The 23314-nt window shown below is 41.0% G+C and overlaps 1 protein-coding gene across 3 annotated transcripts in view; it reads left to right on the top strand.

The window, feature by feature from the left end:
• Window positions 1–23314, top strand: part of LOC132830133 (arf-GAP with SH3 domain, ANK repeat and PH domain-containing protein 2-like) — an 86103-nt gene that overhangs the window by 14838 nt on the left and 47951 nt on the right. For all 3 annotated transcript variants that reach the window (XM_060847637.1, XM_060847638.1, XM_060847636.1), the window contains 3 exons: window positions 10375–10447; window positions 16510–16655; window positions 21082–21156. In XM_060847637.1, the coding sequence (XP_060703620.1) occupies window positions 10375–10447; window positions 16510–16655; window positions 21082–21156 (294 nt within the window). The remainder of the gene's footprint in view (window positions 1–10374; window positions 10448–16509; window positions 16656–21081; window positions 21157–23314) is intronic.

Genomic DNA, 23314 nt, shown 5'->3' with positions numbered 1-23314 from the left:
GGTGTGTCTCCTGTAGGAGAGCTATATCAACTCTCTCCTTAAGATTTGATAATATTTTCTTCCTTTTGACTGGCGAATTACTCCCCTTGACATTCCAGGTGCACCACTTAACCGACAGTTCAGCCATAATCATCTGGACAGATCCGAGACCCCTCGGGAGGGGAAACCCTATCTAGAACATCCCGAGCATGGAGCATACAAGATTTACAAAAGTAAAGATTCTCTGATACACTCAAAACAATATAACAAAAAACTCTTTCTAAATATAAAAAATATAAAACATTCCGAATTGGAGATTTTCTCCCTTGTTCCCAGGGAGCGTCACTTCCTCTCCCACAGTCCATCTTACCCTCTTCCAACCAGTGCCCCACCCTTGACCCAGGTGTTCCTCAATAAAATGAGGAGAATTCAAATATAATATAAAGCTAGAGTTAACAGTGAACACCCCACCCACACCCACACCCACATCTAAATATATTTGGGAATATTAATATCATATATAACTATAAGATTACAATCTCAACATGTAATACTTAAATATAATACCACAAAATAACAGGGGAAAGAAAAACAACCCCGCTCCTAAAAACAGAAGTAAAATAGAATAAGGTAACCACCTCTCCCCATCAACATTAACCAAACGCCCCAACATATATACATACACACATAGGGGGAAAGATAAGAAAAGATGAAGGGATGTAAACCAAAATAATGGGAAAGGCAGACCAGCGTCCACAATCTCTTACAGTTTATTTAAGAGAGTCCAAGAATTCCTTAGCCTTCTCCGGTGATCCGAAGTTATATATGGATCCTTCGTGGCTAAGGCGTAGCGTCGCTGGATATCGTAAGGAGTACTGGATATTTAAGTCCCTTAAACGCTTCTTCGCCTCATCGAATGCCTTCCTCTTTTGGACCAAAGCTGGGGAGAAGTCCTGGAACAGCATGATCCTGGATCCTTTGTGGGTCATAGCTTGGGGATCTTTTCCCAGATTTCTTGAGGCTTCCAGGAGCATCTGCCTCTCCCTATAGCTCTGCAGCTGGAACAGGACCGGGCGTGGGCGCTGGGTTGAGCCGGGCCCACGTACTGTGACCCGGTAGGCCCATTCTACCCTTACCTGGCCTGATCCAGCCTGCAGATTTAAAAGTTGTGGCAGCCAATGCTCTAAGAATGCTGTCAGCTGACCTCCCTCTTCCTGCTCGGGCAGGCCCAACAACCGAATATTTTTTCTACGACATCGATTTTCGAGGTCATCAATGTGGTTTTCTAGGTTCTGGACTCGATTCTCGAGAAAACGGATGTGGTCGGCTGTTGATTTTATCCCAGTCTCTGAGGCTGCGGCCTTCGACTCCACCTCTCTGACTCGGCACTCCAATTCCTGAATGTCTCTGCCCTGCTTCTGCAGCTCGGCTGATAGTGCTTCTCTGCTCTGCCGAGACTCATCGATAAAAGCATCAATCTTCGCCTCCCACCTGGCAAACATCTCCTCAAAGCTCATCTTCATTGGTAAATCTCCTGAAGTAGCTGAAGACACCTTTGTTGCAGATGAAGAGGGAGAGGGTGGGGGAGGGGTCCCTGCTTTCTTAGAGCCGCCTGTTCCCTTCCCTTTACTCATTTTCCAGCTAGTATTAGACTATTTAAATGTACTAATAGGTAACTATTTAAGGTTAACAACTATTATAAATGGTTTAGTGAGTGTGGTGGGGGTGGATAGCCCACTTTTCCCAAGTTTTGGGTAGAGCACTGTGGACTCAGTCTTGCTGGGTCACCGCCATCTTGGATCCCCCGCCAAGGGCTGTATTAATGAAGATGTTGCAGGAAATTGGAACAGCATCATTAAGTTACGATTGAGTCATTTGGGGTTTCAGATAAGTTGTTCTCTATTCTGTTCTATTTTGTTCGTATTACATTCAGTAGTCTGTAAATAAATCCTGTTTTTGTTTAAAACTGAGTGGTTTGACCAGCTGCATCTCTCTTGGAATATCAACCTTGTATCTGCTTAAAACCATTAAAAAAAAAACTAGGGTCTGGGCTACCTTCTGGAAATGTTTTGATGGTAACAGAGTGGAGGAACATGATTAATTGGCTACCTTTTTCAAAGAGCTGATATGGGATGATGGACTGAATGGTTTTAATTGTATGTTTTATAAGCCTCAGAGGTGTGTAGAGATGACAGTAATTTCCATGAGTGTAAATAGATTTTATTCATGATACTTTAAAATGTCTGCTCCACATTTTTACAATTTCATACTTTCAGCAGCATGTACAGTTGACTAATTTTGAATGTACACTCAAGCTTAACTAGTTGAGCATAGTGTGTGCCAGTATCAAACAGATTAATGTAATCAAACATGAATGCTATAGTTTAATTATTTGTTGTTTGATTGTACAAATGTACTCTGTCCTAGGACTTGTTGGCTTAGTGCTTAGCAGTCTTAAGACCTTTGTTGGACATAAGATATTCATACTTTAAAACATTCCATGATCTCTTCCTTGATATTCCTTACTCGTAAAGGTCTGTGTTGTGTTGGTGTTTGGATGAGTGGCATTGGTTGGTGAGGGTATTACCCACGTTGATTTGTCCTTCGCATCAACCTCTGCAACATTGTTCTTCAATGTAGTTGATTAAAGGTTGTCTTCAAAAAACAATTGCGTTTAAGTAATGACTTGTAGCTGAGACTTCACAGAACTATTATCCATTAAAATTTGATAGCAAGCCAAATATGGAAGTTTTGGAATCCATCACCAAAAGCATGATCAAAGAGGTAGTCTTAAGCAAAGTCTTAGAGGAGAGAAGTGATGAGAAACTTAAAGAGCAAATTCCGACCTGGTGTTGAGCTGAGACCCTGACTATCGATGGTAGAGTGATTACTAACAGCTCAAATGTGTAGAAGTTAAGTCTTTACTCCCATCTCTAGTTTGCTAGCTTTTGAAGTTCCAGCTATGGCTTTACACTTTTGTATTTAACGTGGTTGTCCCTGCTGCCTTAGCTGTTAGCCTACATACACTTTTGAACGTGACACCTTGTTTCTGGTTCCTTAGCTTGTGTTGTAGGAACAAGAGAGGACCGTGCAGTCTCTGCCATTCATCGCATTTAATTATATCCCACCGGATCTCCATATAAACTCTGTTTACTTGCCAAACATTCTTTAACTCAAAATAAAGTACAGATCTCAGACTTGAGCTTCAATTGTCTGACGTCCTTTGGCTTTATGATAGCATTCTAAATTGATACAAACCTTCATGTGCAAAAGTAGATTTCCCTTCTCAGTGGCCTAGCCCTAATCTTAATGTTATTAGATTAGATTACTTACAGTGTGGATACAGGCCCTTTGGCCCAACAAGTCCACACCGACCCGCCGAAGCGCAACCCACCCATACCCCTACATTACCCCTTTACCTAACACTACGGGCAATTTAGCATGGCCAATTCACCTGACCCGCACATCTTTGGACTGTGGGAGGAAACCGGAGCACCCGGAGGAAACCCACGCAGACACGGGGAGAACGTGCAAACTCCACACAGTCAGTCGCCTGAGTCGGGAATTGAACCCGGGTCTCAGGCGCTGTGAGGCAGCAGTGCTAACCACTGTACCACCGTGCCGCCCACTATATTCACTGCTATTCTGTTTTCTTTACTGGAGGTTAGTACTTTATTGTAACGTTGACCATGGCTCAGTAGGTAGTACATTTGTCTCTTGATTCAGATGTATTCTGGTGCTAGGTGAGAGATTCTAGCACAAAGCTCCAGACTGATGGTCCCAGTGCAGTGCTGAGGGGCTGCAGCACTGTCCCAGGTGCTGACTTTCAGATGAGACTTTAGACTGAAGATCTATCCATCACTTTGTGCGATTTGCAAAAGATCACAGAATAGCACAACTTGAAGAATACCATGGGAATTTTCCCCGGTCTCTTGGCAAATACTAGGAGAAAGTGAGGACTGCAGATGCTGGAAATCAGAGTCAAAAGTGTGGTGTTGGCTATGCTGTTCCAATCAGGCAGCATCTGAGGAGCAGGAGAGTCAACGTTTCGAGCATAAGCTCTTCATCAGCTCTCCTGCTCCTCAGATGCTGTCTGATCAGCTGTGCTTTTCCAGCACCACACTTTTGACTCTTGGCAAACACATCACTAAACCTTGTAGAAGCTTACTGTGTGTACGTAGATGGTTGGGATTCTTATATTACAACTGTGACTGAATTGGTTGTAAAGTGTTTCAGGACAAGATGGGATATGTTAGATAAATGTAAGTTTTTTTTCTTTGCAAAAAGATTGTGCTGTTTAAGGCTCCTATTCTCTATAGAACAACAATGTAAAGGGTCTCTGAGGGGCAAACTCTGCCTTAATAACATTATAGAGAGTAACTATTTCATATACCTCATGATAGAGCATCTTAAAGGGTGGTTAAATCAAATTCTGGTCTCAATATACTCTGCTGTCCCCATGGTCATAGGTACCAACCCATGATGAATACTAAGTCAATATGAATAGCCTTACATGGCTGTCTAACTCTGAATTGTAATAGTGTTGGGTAGTAGGCATTCTTAGGGTATGACGTTCCTGCATGTTTTCTACCTCTGAATAGCCTACCAAGGTATTATCTGTTCACCTAACATTAACGTATGAACCCTTGTGTTCATATGGTAAGGCACCCATTTTAAATGAGGTGGGGGGGGGGGGGGTTGTGTCTTGCCAGGAAAGACTGCAGCAAGAAATGTAGCATGAGTTCTTGTAACTGTGCTGTACAGATTGGAAAATAGCTCACAGCTGCATCGCTGCCTGATAGTCGTACTGAGAGAGTTTCAGTTGTGTGCAGAGCACAGCAAACCCAGCTGAGCTGCTGGAATTGGCTTAGCACCACACAGCCCTCTGACAGACAGGGGAATTCAGCAAAGGCGTTTGTCTCTCATCTGGTTCCCAGAAACTGGATTGTGTGTTTTATGTCTTCTTTGGTAGGGGAGGAGAAGTTAGTATTGACTTAAGCTGTCAAGCCCTCTCACTTGATTCATCATAGAAAAACTCAGGGGGAGGTCATTTGGCCCATCATTCATCTGCCACCAATTGACAGCTGTTACATTATCAGAATCATGATGAATCTGCTTTAGGGCAGTGAATTCCAGACTGTAACAACTGGCTATGTCATTTTATCTTCTCTGCCACTTGCTAATTATCTTTAAACCTATGTCCTCTAGTTAGAAATCCTGCTGCCAGGGAAAACAGGTTTCATTGTTTAATCTATCAAAGAGCTTGATTTGAACACCTTTAAGAGAAACGTCCTGCAAATGAAGAAATTATGTACGTGAGACACTAAAAGACTACTATTGCCTTGAAACTGTACTGTAATGTAAATCAGAAGTGGGGGAGCAGAATAAAATGGAGCAGATTGTGTTACAAGAACAACAAATGCCTTTTTTAAAACTTGGGAAGTGACTGTGGACAAAGGGAGGTCTGTATTGTTTTGTTGTTTAAATTTGGATGAATTCCAAGTTGATGCAATAGGCTGTTGCCAGCAATTCTTTATCTACGCACAGTAAATCATAACTGGATGTTTGATTTGTCCGTCTGTTATGACAGCCATCTGTCTTTTACTTCTAAAAGCTGTCCCTCATAGACGGATTGTTTTGTAGGTTTTGGTGGCCACTGTAGTACATTTCTAACTGTAGTCATTTCTTGCTTTAGCTTAGACAGAGGGTTTTTATTTGACCTCTGCTGCACCCTTGCCTGACCTCTGAGGCATTCAGCAGGAGTTGCTGATTTCCAGTCAGAATTATGAATCCTGGATGAAATCTTCCTTTCCAGCTTTTAGAGATTTGTTATGACCAGTCTCCAGGTGAGGATCCCCAATTCATTATGATCTTGGGCGTTTAGGGTGGAGCTGACTTCCCTTCTCTATTCATCTCCTTCCGTCTGTTTGCAACAAGATTTAACTGTAAGAGATCCCATTACTCATGGATGCCTGTTCCAATTTCAATGTACTTATGTTTTAAAAGAAGCCAAATTAACCAGCTTTTCTTCAGTTAAAGAGAGTGAGTTTGTTAGCTACTAAAATGTAACTCAGATTAGAAAAGTGAAGTGAGTAAAGAGTTGTACAAATCAGTCTTTGCTTTGTCCTTGCTGAACATTGTGGCTGTCAAATTGTTAAAAATCACACAACCACCTTTTTATAGTTGCGCTATGTAATTTTTATTAACTTTCTCCACCCAAGTCGAACACCGGCTCCTCCACATCATGACTGTTAAACTGGGTGATTTTGGATGTATTGACTCAGCAGTTTAAGTAGTTGTTTTGGAGATTGAATTCTGCAGATTAGCTGAAAGGTGTTGTCCAGTTTTATGTTCAACTGTAGCTTCTCGCTGGGATGTAATCCCAGCAATTGAGAAGGATTCTGTTCTTTTTGCAAGCTCAGGGCTGTCTAGACTATTCCCAGCAGTAACCTGAATAGCACACTTTCTCTAGGTCAGTAGTACTAAAACACCAAACTGACATGCTAATACTGGAACAGCAGGCAGTCACTGGAATACTAAATGAGTTTGCGAGCTCCAGAAGTGCAGTTAATTTTTAACTCCTCCTCTAGAGTTTTCTCCTGCCAGGAATAAATAAACATGTCTTTTGTTCCCCCAAAGATACTGTTCCCTCATGACCATTGTCTGGGAAGAGAACTCACAGGTGATGGTTTGGGACAGTTTCTTTAGAAAATTCTCATGACTCTATTTCAGGTTCAGTATTCCATGCTGAAAATGTGTTGCTGGTCAAAGCACAGCAGGCCAGGCAGCATCTCAGGAATAGAGAATTCGACGTTTCGAGCATAAGCCCTTCATGCCTCATTTTTTACTTCAATATTCCATGGTCTATCTCGAGGAAATGCTTTGTATGTCCTTTTCCATTTTGCATACAAAAGTCTTATTTAAATTCTCTATGCCCATAAGTAATTTGGGACAGTGATCCATTATCATGACAATGTACAGACCTCTCACTCCATCCATTGTGACGTCAGCTGATGCAAACTAAAGGTTATAGAGTCATAGAGATGTACAGCACGGAAACAGATCCTTCAGTCCAATTTGTCCATGCCAACCAGCTATCCTAAATCAATCAAGTCCCATTTGGCACATTTGGACCATATCCCTATAAAACCTTTCCTATTCAGAAACCCATCCAGATGCTTTTGAAATGTTGTAACTGTACCAGCCTCCACCACTTCCTCTGGCAGCTCATTCCATATACACACCACCCTCCCTGTGAAAAAGTTGCCCCTTAAATCTTTCCCTATCACCTCAACCTTGTCTATTTACCCTATCCATGCCCCCCATGATTTTATAAACCTCTATAAGATTATCTCAACCTATTCAACCTCTCCATATAGCTCAAACTCTCCAACCCTAGCAAATTTTTTGTAAATCTTTTCTTTCATGTATCACAGCAACTTTCCTAATAGGGATACCAGAATTGCACGTAGTATCCCAAAAGTGGCCTAACGTTTTGTACAGCTGCAACATGACCTCCCAACTCCTATGGTCAGTGCACTGACCAATAAAGGCAAGCGTACCAAACACCACCACCTTCACTATTCTCTCTATCTGCAACTCCACTTGTAAGGAACTACGAATCTGCACTCCAAGGACTCTTTTTGTTCTGCAACCCCCACCCCAGGGCCTTTATCATTAAGTATAGAAGTCTTGCCCTGATTTGCCTTTCCAAAATGCCTTTCTAAATTAAACTCCATCTGCCATTCCTTGGCCCATTGACCCATTTGATTGAGATCCCATTGTACTCTGAGGTAACATTCTTCACTGTTCACTACATCTCCAATCTTGGTGTCATCTGCAAACTTACTAACCATACTCTTATGTTCACATCTAAACCATTTATATAAATGATAAAAAGCTGTGGACCCAGCATTAATCCTTGGGGCACACCACTGGTCACAGGCCTGAAGCCTGAAAAGCAACCCTCCACCTCAGTCTTCTACCTTGGAGCCAGTTCTGTATCCAAATAGTTGGTTTTCCCTATATTCCATGTGATCTAACCTTGCTAACGGGTCGACCATGAGGAATCTAGTCAAATGCTTTTCTGAAGTCCACATAGATCACATCCATCACTCTGCCCTCATCAGTGCTTTTTGTTACTTCTTCAAAAGCTCAGTCAAGTTATTGTTATGATGTGACAACCAAATTTGGGAAGGGGGGAGTCAAGAAGGTAGAAAAGATGGTATTGGACACAGGGGGTAATAGGTAGTGTCAGATATGGGGGTGAAAGAGCGAAATGAGGCTGAGGTGAGCCAAAGTGGGGAAAGTAGCCAAGAGAGATATTGGCCAGTCCTGAGTGAGTGGCACAAATTCCCTCTGGAACTATTCTACCCATTTTTGTTTAGTGACATTAGTTTTTTGCTTAGTTAGCTTTCAATTCTTAAGCGTTAAGGGGAGAGGTATAATCAATAGAAAGAGGTAAAGGTGGCAACTTTGAACATAGTTTGACTCTTGGTGATGAGCATTACAACTATGCAAATATGTACTTGAGGGACAAATCTGTGATTGGTTGCTTGCAGAAGTATCAGACTATCAGAAGTAAAACTAAAATACTTTTACAGAGCTTTATCGTATAATGGGATAATTGGCTTACATTCATTGAAAAACTGATGAGCAACATCGAGGGATGGTTGTCTTCAGGTGGAAGTGGAGATTGGATGTCTCATGGTGAAAAAGAGCCAGTTTGGGACAAGGAAGCTGTTAATTCTGACCTCATCAGATCAAATTGCAAGGATTACTAATTTAGAGGGAAAACAATATGGAAGGAAAGTGCTGATTGGTAAAGGCATTGCTCTAGTCAATGATGACTGATAGTTAACTGCTTAGCTTTGTTTATATTTTAAACCAGACAGGTTAATTCTGATTCATCAAGGTGTTGCCCTGCAAAATGACGATAGCTGTCATCTATTTTGTTCAGTTGAAGGAGGTGCAGTGTGTGTACATCTATCTTCTGTTAAATAATACCACCTTTGTGTATTGATATGTAGCTTCCAGAATGTGCAAGTGAGCCATACAGCAAGGCCAACTAATGAGCCTGAATCAATTGACAATGTAATTCTTCTCACACGCCAGCTTATTTAACCAATGCTGTCTAATTGCAGAATCACATCTAATGTGTGACATTAGGAACATGACATGGGACATTTGAGAGTTTTGCAAGTGCAAGCTGATGTGTTTCATTACAACCAGCAGAAGGGTATTTTGCATGATCTGTCAGTTTTTGGGAAGTATTAACTGTGGATGCAGCTATCAATACAGCAGCACTGAAATTCAGTTAGCATCTTACACACTTGTGTGATAGATGTACATCTTTTTGGCTTGGCAGCAACATCCTGTTGCTCCTTGCCACGTTTGGTAGTACTCTTGCCTCTGGATAAGGTTCAAGCCCTTCTTCAGAAACATGGGCACAAAATACAGGCTGATGCATCCAGGTGGTTTTTGGACAAGTTGGTACATCAAGGCCCCAATCTAGCTCTCTTGGATGGACATAAATATTCATGAAACTATTTTGAAGAGGAGGCCAGGGGAGTTCTGCTCAGTGTCCTGCCATCTATTAATCAGTCAAACCAGCATCACTGGAAATATTCTGTGATCAGTTATAGTCATTGCTGTTTGTTGGGCCCTACACTGTAGGCAAATCATTTGCCACATTTCCTATGTCTTAACACACAATACACATCAGAAAGTACCAAGAAGATAGGATATTCTGAGGTCATGAAAGATACAATTTAAGTTTATTGCATGCTAAATCTGAGCGGGTGATTGACTATCACCTACACTCGGACAAAGTTCGAAAATGAACATGGTTACCATGAGTGGCTTGTTTCTCTGTTGTAAATTCCATGTGATATCAGTATAACAATACAGCAGTGGGATTTTCATCATATTTACATATTAGATTGAGCAATATACAGTGTAAATTACCTGCCTTTTCAAATCTGGAGGCTTGGATAAATGTTGTGCTTTGAGACTTTCTTCCATGTTAACATTGTCACAAGGACTACTATTCAACTTGTAAAGAGCTCTGTTCAGACTGCACGTTGACTCCTGTTTCCAGATCATCTTGTTGAAATGCGAGAATGACTTTTGGCCATTATTAATGGTGCTATTGAAAGCCACAAGATCATTTTGTCTGAGAAATGAGTGGATGAGTGGGAGAAATGAGAGAAGGGGGTTGCTATTGAGTCTCTTGACTTTTCTTTTGAGAAGTCATGCATGGATTCAATTCAGTCAATTCTATTGAATGTATGCTGTCAGTGCAACCTGATTGGGCTGTGTATCTCTCTATGTTGCGGGCTCTGTTGGAAGTTTCCTGAGGAGTTGTGTCTTGATGATACTTTTTTTTTCTTTTAGTCGCTGGAAGCAGATCAGGCCATCCTACTGAAGATGAAGAAGTTGATTAAAGCCATTCACTCCTCTGGACTCTGTAAGTCACACACTCTGACTAGGGTTATGGAGTCTCAATCCAACTGTATTAATTCTTGAGACTCTATGATTGACTGAAGCTGTGCTGTGTGAGGGAAAATATTTCCCTCTGACAAATGTGGAATGGAGAGGGATGAATGGAGAATTTTGTGTGGTGGATAATAGCCTATAAAAGAGCTGCTTGTGTGAGTACATTTCCAAAGGTGGGAGAGTTATAAGGCTTAGGCATTTCTCCTGCTTCACTAACTTGCCAGTTTAGTACGCGCGACGAACAGTGAGTTGTTCTAATTTACAAATGCACTTGAGATGAATGCCAACCCAGATGGACATTACTTTTCTATTCAGTTTGTGAATATATGCAGCTTCAAAATATCCTCAATAGACCTCCGCAAAACACTACCTAGTGGTGCAGTATCTTTTAGCACCCTCTCCACCCCACCAATCTTTCTGCATGTTGCTGTTGGCTGTGGCCTACAGGATAGAATTCTCACTTCTGAGTCAGAATATTAGCCACTCCAGAGGTATAAACGCCTAATACAGCTGCAACATTCTCGCCCTTGAAAGGAGTTCTGCATTGTTAGTGTCTTATTTCAGACAAGAATTAAATCAAAGCCTTGTTACCCTCTCAAATGGATATAAATGGTCCCGTGACACTAGTTGAAAAAGAACAGCGATTTCCCTGCTGGCCTGCCAATATTTGTTCCTAAACCAACATCACTTTATTTAAAAAAGAAACCAGATGATCTGATTATTATCACACTGCTGTTTGCAGAACCATTGTTCACAAATGATCTGTGTTTTCTACAGTATCTGTACTTTTGAAGTATTGTAAGCTGTAAATTAAAGTGGGATATAATGAGGTCTTGAAAGTTGGACTGTTAACTCAGAACCACGAATGCCAGCAGAGGTCATAGCATCGTAAGCAACAAAGGAGGCCGTTGGGCCTATCGTGTCTATGTTGGTTCTATCTATTCCATCATTTTGCTTCTAACTCTGAATTTTCAGCTATGTCAATATTCATTCATGCTTTGTTTTTAATAAATAAAATTGCCTCTTGCTATACTGGAGCAGCCCAGGGTCTAACAAATCTGCGTCAAGGAATTGTCCCTAACTCCACTCCACCTCGGTTTTGGCTTAAACTGGTGACCTGGTAATATTGAGCCTAAGGCTTTAGGAGATAACATTTGAGTCTGAGGCAAAAGTGAGGGTTCTAAGAATGTGAAATTCTGAAAACCCTCTGTTTACCTTCAACAGAAATGATTACTAGTTGATCATTTCAGCTAGTAATGAACTGATTAACTCAACATTGCTAGCTGAAATGATCAGCTAGTAATCATTTATGTTGAAATTAAACAGGGTTTAAATGAAATAATAAGATAAAGAACAAAATAAGGAAAAGGAGGCTATCAAATAGGGGAAGTGATTGACTTCATCAGGTAAGGTGTCCACAGTCCTACTGGGTCACAGGACTGCTCTCTTATCAGAGAGAGAGAGAGAGATGCCTGGTGGTTGTTTAACCTGAACATCACTGTGCTTCAGGCTAAGGGGTGAGGTTGAGAAGGAGAATACTTCTCGGTAACCTCAGCCACTGTTGCAATTGAATCCATGCTGTAGGCATCACTCTGCATCACACATCAGCCATTCAGCCAACTGAACTAAATGACCTCCAAAAGCGTTTATCAGATAAAAATCCAGTCATTGATAAGACAATGCAAATATTACTCCCACCAAGAGTTGAATGATTGGAATCTCATTGTTCAGAATCAGCAGTTTTAAGAGAATAGTCCCATTTCTTACTGGCTATGTGCCTTTGGGCATCTGCAGAGAAAACAAGATTTTATTCCCCAGTGTGCTACAATTGATGCCCTCTCCACCCAGCAACAGTTTTATTTCATTTTAAAAAGAACAGTATGGAGCTGTATGAGAGTGGCCAAACTACACCATAACATCAATCTATGGGCAAAATGGTGGTGGAAAATAAATTGGTGTCTGGATTATTTGCCAATTTGTATAATGTTGTTTGATCTTTTGATTTTATTTGGATGTATGCCAAATAATGGGCCATAGATTTAAACATTAAACTGGGAAATATTAAGATCAGTTTTGCACATGGAGGAAAGGTTAATCTCAAGGGCTGTCTGATTGCTAGAATATCTTGCGAATCTTTCCAAACTGCACATTCTTTCCTTCACTTACTCTTCCTCTGAAAAAAGACCAAGTAGATTTCTAGTCAACCTGTTCAGGCATGTTATGACACATCTCTGGGGCAGAATCAACTTGAAGCTAGGCCTCCTGGCCTAGTGCTAAGAACACTAGAATCTTCAAAATTAAAAATCACACAACACCAGGTTATAGTTCAACAGGTTTATTTGGAAGCATTAGCTTTTGAAGCACTGCTTCTACATCAGGTGGTTGTGAAGCAGGACTGTAAAACACAGAATTTATAGCAAAAGATTACAGTGTCATGCAGCTGAAATGATATATTGAGCAAACCTAGAATAGATCTTTCATTTTTGGAATGAGTTTAGAGTTATATGCAAATATAATTGTGCAAATATAAATGCACCCCATAAGTTTGTGTGTGTGTGTGTGTGTGTGTGTGTGTGTGCGCGCGCGCAGGAGAGAGAGAGAGAGAGAGAGAGACAGAGAGACCGAGACGGTGAGTGTGTGCATGTGAGAGAGTGTGTGCTTGTGTGTGTGTGCAAGCTTGATAATGTATGTGTGCGAGTATGAGGCATTATAAGTCTGTGAGAGGATGTGTGCATGGCTACGTCAATGGATGAATGGACACCACACAATAATCACCAGACAGGTCTGTTCCCTCCTAGTTGGGGAATACTTCAGCAGTCTGGGACATTCGGCCGCGGACCTTCAGGTGGCCATCCTTCAAGGCGGACTTTGGGACAGGCAACAATGCAGAGTGGCTGAGCAGAGGCTGATAGCTATGGGGATGGTCTCAACCGGTTCCTTGGGTTCATGTCACACTGCAGGTGACACCACACACACACACACACACACACACACGCGCACACACACTCATGCAGACTCTCTCTCATACCCATACATATACAACTCACACCCATGCACAAATCCTCTCACACATTGTCTGTCTGTCTGTCTGTCTGTCTGTCTCTCTCTCTCTCTCTCTCTCACTTCTGCAAGCGCACACATATAAATTTATGGTGTGAATTTATATTTGCAGAATTATATTTGCATATACATTCTATTTTGCTCAATAAATGTGTAATCTACAGGCAGTCAATCTCTGTAATACCTTGTAAATTCCACTTTAGAAATAGAACCAGTCTGACTTAAGATTGGGAAACAGACAGCCACTAACCTTACAACTTTAATGCACTGTCTGAGCTGAGATTGCATCTTTTGTTATAAAACCTTTAAAGTTATCTTAAGAATTTGACCTAAAAGAACTTCTGAGATTTACATATTAAAGAAGCAAAACTAGCAAACTCATTCTAAAAGATGAAAGACTTAACAATTTAGGTTTGTTCAATATATCATTTCAGCTGCATGACACTGTAATCTTTTGCTATAAATTCTGTGTCTTATGATCCTGTTCCATAGCTACCTGATGAAGGTGCAGTGCTTCAAAAGCTAGTGCTTCCAAATAAACCTGTTGGACTATAACCTGGTGTTGTGATTTTTAACTTTGTCCACCCCAGTCCAACATGGGTCCTCCAAATCATGACTAGAATCTCCAATATTGTGAGCTATTTGATGTGTCATTCCCATTATGTGACAATCTTGAGTGAAGGAGACATGTCTGCTCCTTTCACTGAAAGATTCGCCAGGACTGTATGGTGACTAAAACCAATTGCAAACGTAACTACAAATATATCTGCATTAGTATTGGGATTGTTACTGTAGTATTGCACCATGATTCACTTCAGTTCACTGTCCCACCTGCAGTCTATGCAACCTGAGCAGAAAATGCTGAAACAAATCTTTTCAGGCTTGTGAAAGGAGACAATTGCAACTACAACTTGAGGAAGTTTATATTTGCTTGTCTGTACACACCTGGAGTTCAGCAATCTGATCTGAGCATCACTCCTCTTGAATAATATTTTGGCGATAAATGGAGCTGCAGGACAGAGTCACCAGAGTGACAGGGAGTTCTGAGGAATGGTCATTTGATCTGAAATGGTAACTCTGATTTCTCTCCACAGATGCGGCCAGACCTGCTGAGCATACCAGAATGCCAGATGGGTTATAAGGGCACATTAGACTTGTATTTGTTTGACGACAGAAGATAATCTAGTTGATGTGTTTGAGATTTGAAATCAATCGTTTGTTTAATCCCTGTCTGGGGAAGTCTGGAGCAAAGAGGTGTAGCACTAAAATTCAACATCCAGTGGTAGCCTGAGGAAGAACTTGGCCACTCGAGGAGTAGTGGAAACCTGGAATGCTCTCCTCAAGAGGTTGAGGCTGGGGGTCAATTGTATAGTTATAGTTTTGAAGTTGAAGCATAAAAGTACAAAGGTAATGATGTAATGCTTCAGATATCTGAAGTACAGAGGGGCTTGGGAGTCCTAGCTCAGGATTCTCTTGTAGTTAACATGCAGGTTCAGCTGGTGGTTAGGAAGACAAATGTAGTGTTGTGTTCATTTCAAGAGGGCTAGAGTACAAGAGTAGAAATGTACAGCTGAGGTTGATCAGACTGCATTTGGAATGTTGTGTGTAGTTTTGCCGCTCCCCTCCCCACACCCTCACCCCACCCCCCCCGGTATCTAAGGAAAATTGTGCTGGAATTGGATGAAGGGAGGTTTACAATAGTAGTCCCAGGGATGAAGGGCTTATCTTTTGAAGAGCGGTTGAGAACTTGGGGTCTATACTGAGTGGGATTTAGAAGGATAAGGGGAGGTTTGATTGCAGGATACTGAGAGACCTAGATAGAGTGAAAGTGGAGATGATGCTTCCACTAGTAGGAGAGACTAGGACTGGGGACAGCCACAGAGTGAAGGGGCAGCCCTTTAGAACTGGGATGAGGAATGTTTTACAATCAGAAGGCGATGACTGTGGAACTCATTGCTGTAGAGGGCTCTAGTGGACTAGTCATTGAGTGTATAAGACAGAGAGGTTTTTGATTGGAAAGAGGAAGATGGGTTATAGGGAGAAGGCAGGAAAGTGGGGTTGAGAACCAAATCTGCCATGATCCACTGAAGGGCTGAATAGCCTAATGCTACTCCGATATCTTATGGTCTTGTGATGGGGCAGAAGTCCCATTCTCATTGACCGAAGGATCAGGAACCAGAGGACATCGATTAAGGTGATTGGCAAAAGTGGCAGCAGGACCCAAGAAAAAAAACACTCAGTGGCAAATGATTAGAAGCTGAAATGTTCTTTCCTAGGAGTGTGCTGGAGGCAGGTTTATTTGTGTCTACCAAAAGAAAAGGAATTAGATGAGCACCAAATTAACACTGGTAAACAAATCAGAGCTACAGGAAAAAGGAGAGGAGTTGGAGCCAGCGGAACTACAGTTCCAGAGTGCTAGCATGGGCATAACAGCCTTCTGTGCTGTCACCAATTTACAGTCTTATGCATCCCGCATTTCATAGATTTTTATTAGACAATGGATTTAAAGCATTGACCAATTTCAGTTGAATTCCCCCATAAAGCTTCATTTGATTTCAGATTTTTGCAAGCTTATTATTTACCAATTAAAACATTTGTTTCTAGTGAAAGTTTTCCTTGATACTCATTTGTAAATGCAACATATTTAATGAGATCCATCGATGTTGCTGGTTTCCCTTTCCCTTCCCAGCCTGAGAATTTCATCTCTGTTTAGTGTGAAGGTAACTAATGCTGGCTGGGTTTGATGTAACTATACCACCATTATCCTGTGTGTTCCTGTGGTGGGGGGTGGGGGGAGGAGTTGGGAGAATGAATAATTTATTGGTTTGGATTCTCCTTCACTACAGAAACTGGTACAGAGAATGTACTTGGAGACCAGCTGACATTGAGTGTTGATGTGGGAGTTAGCATGGGTGTCCAATGAACCTTTATCTAACAAGAAGCCTATTCTTTTCCTTTGATGTTGGTGTTCAGCACATGTGGAGAATAAGGAGCAGTACATTGAAGTTCTGGAAAGCTTTGGGAACCACCATCTATCTCAAAACAAGAATGAGTTGTCTATGGGTTTCCTTAATCTTGGTGTTTTCACACGTGAAGTAACAGCACTCTTTAAAAACCTGGTAAGTGCGTTCAACTCACCATTTCACTGTGTGCCATTGTAAGCATCTGGTTTTTAGTAAATGAAAGGAAAATAAGCTAAGTGGTAGACATAAGAGGTTTCAAAGGGATATAGAGAGTTCAGAAGGTGGCAGATAGAGCTTAATGCATTTAAATTATTCTGTTTGGAAATCATTCTGTTATGAAAGTACAGCCAGCAATTGGAAAAACAATTGACGTTAACCTTTTAATGCAAGGGTATTGGTTTACAAGAACATAAAGACTTGCTGCAATTATATATGTGATCTGGTGGGCAGTAGCTGTCATACTGTGTCTAGTTTATTTATCATTACATAGGAAAAAATCTATTATCTTTAGGATTAGGGCATTAGGTGAGATTTACTAAATTGATTCTTGGGATGAGAATTGTCTTGTGGGAATGGGGGGAGATGAGAAGAAAAACATCTCTGTTAACCAAAAAACCTCTCAGTGATAGAGTTTAAAGCACATATTTATTGTTGTCCACTTCACACAGGCCCCTGTTATCAGGGAGTCGGCCATTCAACCTATTGAGTTTGCAACACCAATTAATATGATCACGGTTGATCAATCATTGCTATGTCTTTTACCCAAACTATCCTTTGATACCATTAATAATCAAAGTTTTCAAGCCTCTCTACTTCAAACATACTCAAAAATAGAGTTTTAACAGCCTTCTAGGTGAGACAATTCCAAAGATTCACCACTCTGAGTTTAAAAAGACAACTCCTCTTCTTAATCGTAAATGACAACTTTATTTTCAGATTATGCTTGATCATCTTACCTGCACCTACCCTGTCTGTGTTTTAAGCATTTTGTAGGTTTCAATGAGACACTTCTCACTCTCTTGAAATTTTGGAGAATTCAGGCTTAGTTTTCTAAATCTCTCTTCATAGGAAAGTCCTGCTAACCTGGGAACGAGTCTAATGAATCTTTGCACTCCCTCTTTCAGCAGTAATATCTTTCCTGAGATAAGGAGGCCAAAACTGCACAGTCATCTCAAACTTCAGCCCTGGGTCTGCTAGTTTCCATTATGATTCGACTGTCTTGTTTGCCCTTCTGTTTTTCTTTTCTCCTTCCACTGTGTAACAGTGAATGACAACAGTTGTTATTGGTAGTGCTGAACCAACACTTCCAAAGCCATTCTTGATGAAGTATCCCATCATGTCAGGAAGAAAAAGAGCATGACTAGACCAGAAAAACATGCACTTTAATTTGAACCCTCTTGCCCCTCCTTCATTGACAGGTTAGACGCTGAGAGTCTCTTGTCCAGTCTAGAACTAGGGGTCATAGTCTCGAAATAGACGGTATTTTCAATACTGAGATCTCTGGGTTTTTTTTGACACTAACATAACTGAGGAATATGGCTATAAGGCTGCTTAGAGCAGTGCAACCATGATCTTGCTGTGGAGAAGGATAGCTGAACCACATGGCCTTGGTGTTCCTGTTTCTTATGTTTATCTAAGTTGCAGGAACACTCAAATTGTAGATTTGTTAGGTATATAAAGTATTACCGTAGCGTTTACTTATCAAGGTCCCGCTCTCAACCATACCCAATGGGAACTCCAGAAGTGTCCAGTTCTGAGCTCAGTATCCTGTCTTTTTCTGAATCCAAATAGTCACAAAAGACAGTTATCTTCCATTACCCACATTGCTTATTTCCAGCTTTTTATCCACCCATCTGCTACTGACATTCTCACCTATGTCTTTAGTACTGCTAGATCTGACAACTCCAGTGTTCTACTGGCTAACTTCCCATTTTGAATCCTCTGTGAACTTGGTCATCCAAAATGTTACTGCCTGTATCTTTACCCCAACCACATGATCTGTTTACCTCTATTCCATTTTCAAGTAATAGGTGACTTATGTATTTGCTAGTTAGTTGTCTATTTTGCAGAGCATTGCAAAGGTGACATTAATTCTAAGTCCCACACACTTATTTATACTGATTTTAAAATATCTCTTCAAAGGCTATTCCTGATTTGTACGCACTTGTCCAAAGCTCTGGCTCCTCTGGTTCTTCTGGAAGCTTCTGTTTACATTTTAGCCTTGGCGTAGCCCCCAAGAGCTAATTAATTAAACAAAGTGACCATAGAGCAGGAAACACAGGTCCATTAAGCCATTAAGCACTTGTCACTACAGTGAACTCCTTTATTCATTCTACCAAATTGTACTGACTGTCACCTCTACAAATTTGTCATCTTGATAACCAAGTGGAAATAGACTTTCTTTTATTAAAACCATCATTAGATTAGATTAGATTTTTATATTACTTAGTGTGGAAACAGGCCCTTCGGCCCAACAAAGTCCACACCGACCCTCCGAAGAGCAACCCACCCAGATCCATTCCCCTACATTTACTCCTTCACCTAACACTACAGGCAATTTACCGTGGCCAATTCACCTAACCTGCACATCTTTGGACTGTGGGAGGAAACTGGAGCGCCCGGAGGAAATCCACACAGACGCAGGGAGAATGTGCAAACTCCACACAGACAGTGGCCTGAGATGGGAATTGAACCCGGGTCTCTGGCGCTGTGAGGCAGCAGTGCTAACCACTGTGCCACCGTGACGATCATTATCCTGTGTATCTGAATTACTCTTGGCATTTCCTGTCTTTGAAGTCTGTCCGTTCTGTTTAAAAGCCCTGTTCACAGAGCAACTGTTCAAAGTTAACATTGGTTCGACTATCATTTTGCAAAGTTTGTAGGCTGTCTTTTAATCCCTAATGCATCCAACTAGGATACTGTGTAGACATCACAATCCACCTGTTCTGCAATGTCAAAGATATATTATATATATATTCTTAAAGTATAATGCCATCCTTCAAGCTAAGAAAAAGAAAATGAATTGTTCACAACCAGATGTTTTTACACTATTCCATAGAACATGAGTCACTGTTTAAACAAAACAGTGGCTTATATTTCCTTTTAATGGGAATGGTCAGACTCTGGTGTCTTGGAAATGTCAGAGGACTGCTTCCTTGCAACGGGTTTTTAAAACCCGTTTATTTTTCCTGTTTTTAGGGCTTTATGATCCATTAAAGAAAGAACTTGTATTTGTAAAGCATCTTGCATCACCTTGGCAAGTCATAAAACACCAATGAAATACTTTTGAAATGTGGTCTCTGTTGTAATGTAGGAAACCCAGTAACTGTCACTGCAGCGTTAGCTCTATTAGCAGGAATGTGAATAGGAGCAGATTATCTTTTTCTTGTGATGTTGGTTTGAGGGATGAAGATTTATAAAACAGCAAACAATTTCTCAATAATTGAAAACACACTTACAAATGAATTCTTCCATTGTGAAGCTAACTAACTCCATCTTGCAAGCCTGTACCTCTAGTCTCTCTCTTGAACTGATTGCTTAATTGAACTGTTGGACACATTGCTTATTGTGGTTATAGGATGTTCTGTAACTTACAGTATGATTCTAATTGTAAGTAGTTACATTGTTAAAATTGTAAGGAGAAATTGGAATGGAAAGAGAACCACAATCAAAGCTATTTTGTAATTCTTTATTCCTCTTTTCCATTTCGGAAAGTTGGCCACATTTGGTCGACAAAAGAAAAAACATTCAGCTGAAACATTGCAGCAACACCAGGCTGTCTCTAATGAGAACAGGTTCAGTTTATTTAACCTTGAGCCGAACTTTCAACCTTTCATCTTTTCTGCCACGAAGACTGCCTCCTCCTAGTTTTTAACATCATTTGTCTCCATGCTATTCTTGATCTACCTTCTACTGAACACTTTCTCAAGCTCCAGTTACCCAATAACAACAATAGCTGCTCTCCTGGTCAACAGAAGCTCATCCAAAACCTTATCTATATCCAAACTGGCGCCAAATCCAGTTCACCCAACTCTCCGTACTTGGATGTTAACAATGCGTTTTTTTGTTTCTATCCCCTCTCTTTCCCATTTCATGGCCTCTCTAGAACCTCCTGCCAATGTATGTCACACACCTCAAATTCTGGACTCATCATTGGCCATATTTGGTCAATGTCCTGAATTATGGAATTACCCCTTCCTTAAATCTTTTTTGCCTCTCCATCCTTCTTTCTTCATTTTAAGATGCACCTTAACTTTTGTTAACACTCCTGTGAAGTGCCTTGGAAAACTTATATGATGTCAAAGGTGCTTTATAAATATAAGCTGTAACAGCAAGTTTGTCAATGGTGTTCCCATGCTCCTGCTTGTATGAAATGTAAAAATTCATAAAGTGAAAACACTGTGGGCCTTCAGAACATTGAATACATGCATTTTATTTGTGTTTGATTATGTGAAATCCTCTTGTGATATTTCCAAATTATGAATGGAATGGTGATGACATTGAGATAGCTAGCCTTGCTTGGAAACAATTGTCTATTTCCTTGTAGGATTTTAATGGTGACTTTTTAAAAATTTGTTTGCAGACTCAAAACATGAACAACATCCTTTCCTTTCCATTGGACAGTCTCCTGAAAGGCGATTTGAAGGAAGGAAAAGGGGTGAAGTTATTTCTCTTTTTATCTGTCTTTGAGGAATTGTAGCCTTAACACCCCCGTTTAGCTTGGGCATGTAACTGACTATGGCAATGGTGGAGGAGGACATTAACTGTCTCTCTGGGAGAAACAATTTTGGCTTCTGCTTTCTGGTAGACCTCTGACAATTATTTTATTATAGGGCTGTGGTGTACTTTCATAGGATATCCACATTGTTCAAGTTCCTTTCCTCTCCTCTGCTTATTGGAGAAGCTGTGTAGAATAAAGACAAGAGACTAAAAGGGAATTGAATAACCAGTTTAAAAATTTGCATTTTATGATTGAAAATGAAGTAACATGTCCTTAATCACCCTACCATTTGGAGCAATGTTTGTGTACCACAGAGAATATCCAGCACGTAACATTAGGCCATCTAAGTCTTTAAGCCAAGGTAACTAAGCTAGAGCGACTAACTGTCCAGAATTGACTTGGAGTCTCCAGTTAATGAAAGTTAATCTCTAGGTCACTTCTGCATATGAACTAACCAGAAAAGTTAAGGGTGCATTAAATTCCTTGCCTAATTTTCTCTGAATGGATTTTATTAACAAAAGCATAGATGTGAGAGGGAGAAGAAAAGGCCGTTTGGCTGATGGTCTAGAATGACCCAGTTGGGTTTTCTCATTGGCTTTGGGAACATGGAGCACTGTGAAGTTATGTTAATTCATATTATTATATACATATTATGTTAATACATGTTATTCAACAAGGAGCAGCTGTGTAGAGGCTGCTGGAGGTCATGTGACAATCCTGGAATAACTTTAGTTAGTACCCTATTACATGTAATGGTTATATTTTGTTCTGACTAAGCTATCTGGACCTGCAGACTTAGAATGAGCTATTCTTAGGCATTCTTGTCTAGGTGGGTAAGTCATAACTTGTTTAATTTGCTTTGCATTCCAGCCCTTTGTGCTCCATTGCTTTGGAATTTACGAGTCTATATGTGGCCTCTTGGGAGGTTGCTGGCTGTTACTAAACGATTCACAATAAATCGTTGTGCTGGGTGTGCTGGGCTAGCTCTGATACTGATGGAATGATGGGTAGACTAGTTAACATTTTGGCCTGCCTCTACTGAAGGACACTGAGACTACTCTTCAGATTCTGTGAATTCATTATTTCTGCTCATTTCTTGATCTTGGAGTTTGGGCCCGATTATATTGCCATCTACAATGTGTCAGGTCAGCTGAGCAGAGACCGTGTGTGTATCAATTTGCACCATTGAGTGCCCCTTTTCATGTTCACTCTTGCAACTGTATTGGAATGAAGACACAATAGAATTGGCAAGGACATGGTGCTGACAGCAGGAGAGGGTGCAGGAGGGAATGCTGCCAGCCTTTGGGTGGTACCTGGACTTTGTCTTCTGGAGTCCCTCCAAGGACTGATGTGAAAGTTATTCATACTCTGGTTTTCCTTGAAACATGGCACCCCTTTAAAATCAAATGACATGAATAAGGCTTTGTACTTGGGCTGAGTTTTGAAATGAGGTTGCCGCCTTTTGATTTGAGTCACAGTCTGAGATTGAACAGTGTACTGCAGTTCGGTGGAAGATTTTAACATCCACTCTAGACTGATCTGACAGCTGTGTGTGTCTTTGAGCTGTGAAATCATTGGAAACTGGCCACATATGGAAATTCTATTTGTTTTAATGTTTCAGGTCACCGCTGAGACCTGGAACATTAATTTCCTCACACTTTCCACTCTTTTTAATGTCAAATTGATGCTTTCTGTGTCCAGTCTATTATGGTCAAATGTTCCTTTTACTTTTAACCCCTCTGGCCCCTATGAACATCTAATGGCAAGAAGCAGGTGGTGTTTCCATTTATACATTGCAGTCCTGATGACCTTTCTTGTCTTGTGTAAATGTCTCTCATTAATCTATTCAGCTAAGTTATGATACACCTCTGGAGTAAGTAGTTGTAGGAGCTGGACTTCTTGGGCCTCTTAGCCCAGAGGTAGGGACATTACCACTTGTTAGGGCGGCACGGTGGCACAGTGGTTAGCACTGCTGCCTCACAGCACCAGAGACCTGGGTTCAATTCCCGACTCAGGCGACTGACTGTGTGGAGTTTGCACGTTCTCCCCGTGTCTGCGTGGGTTTCCTCCGGGTGCTCCGGTTTCCTCCCACAGT

This window comes from Hemiscyllium ocellatum, chromosome 30, assembly GCF_020745735.1.
Source record: "Hemiscyllium ocellatum isolate sHemOce1 chromosome 30, sHemOce1.pat.X.cur, whole genome shotgun sequence".
NCBI lineage: Eukaryota > Metazoa > Chordata > Chondrichthyes > Orectolobiformes > Hemiscylliidae > Hemiscyllium > Hemiscyllium ocellatum.
This window is presented reverse-complemented; position numbering and strand designations above follow the sequence as displayed.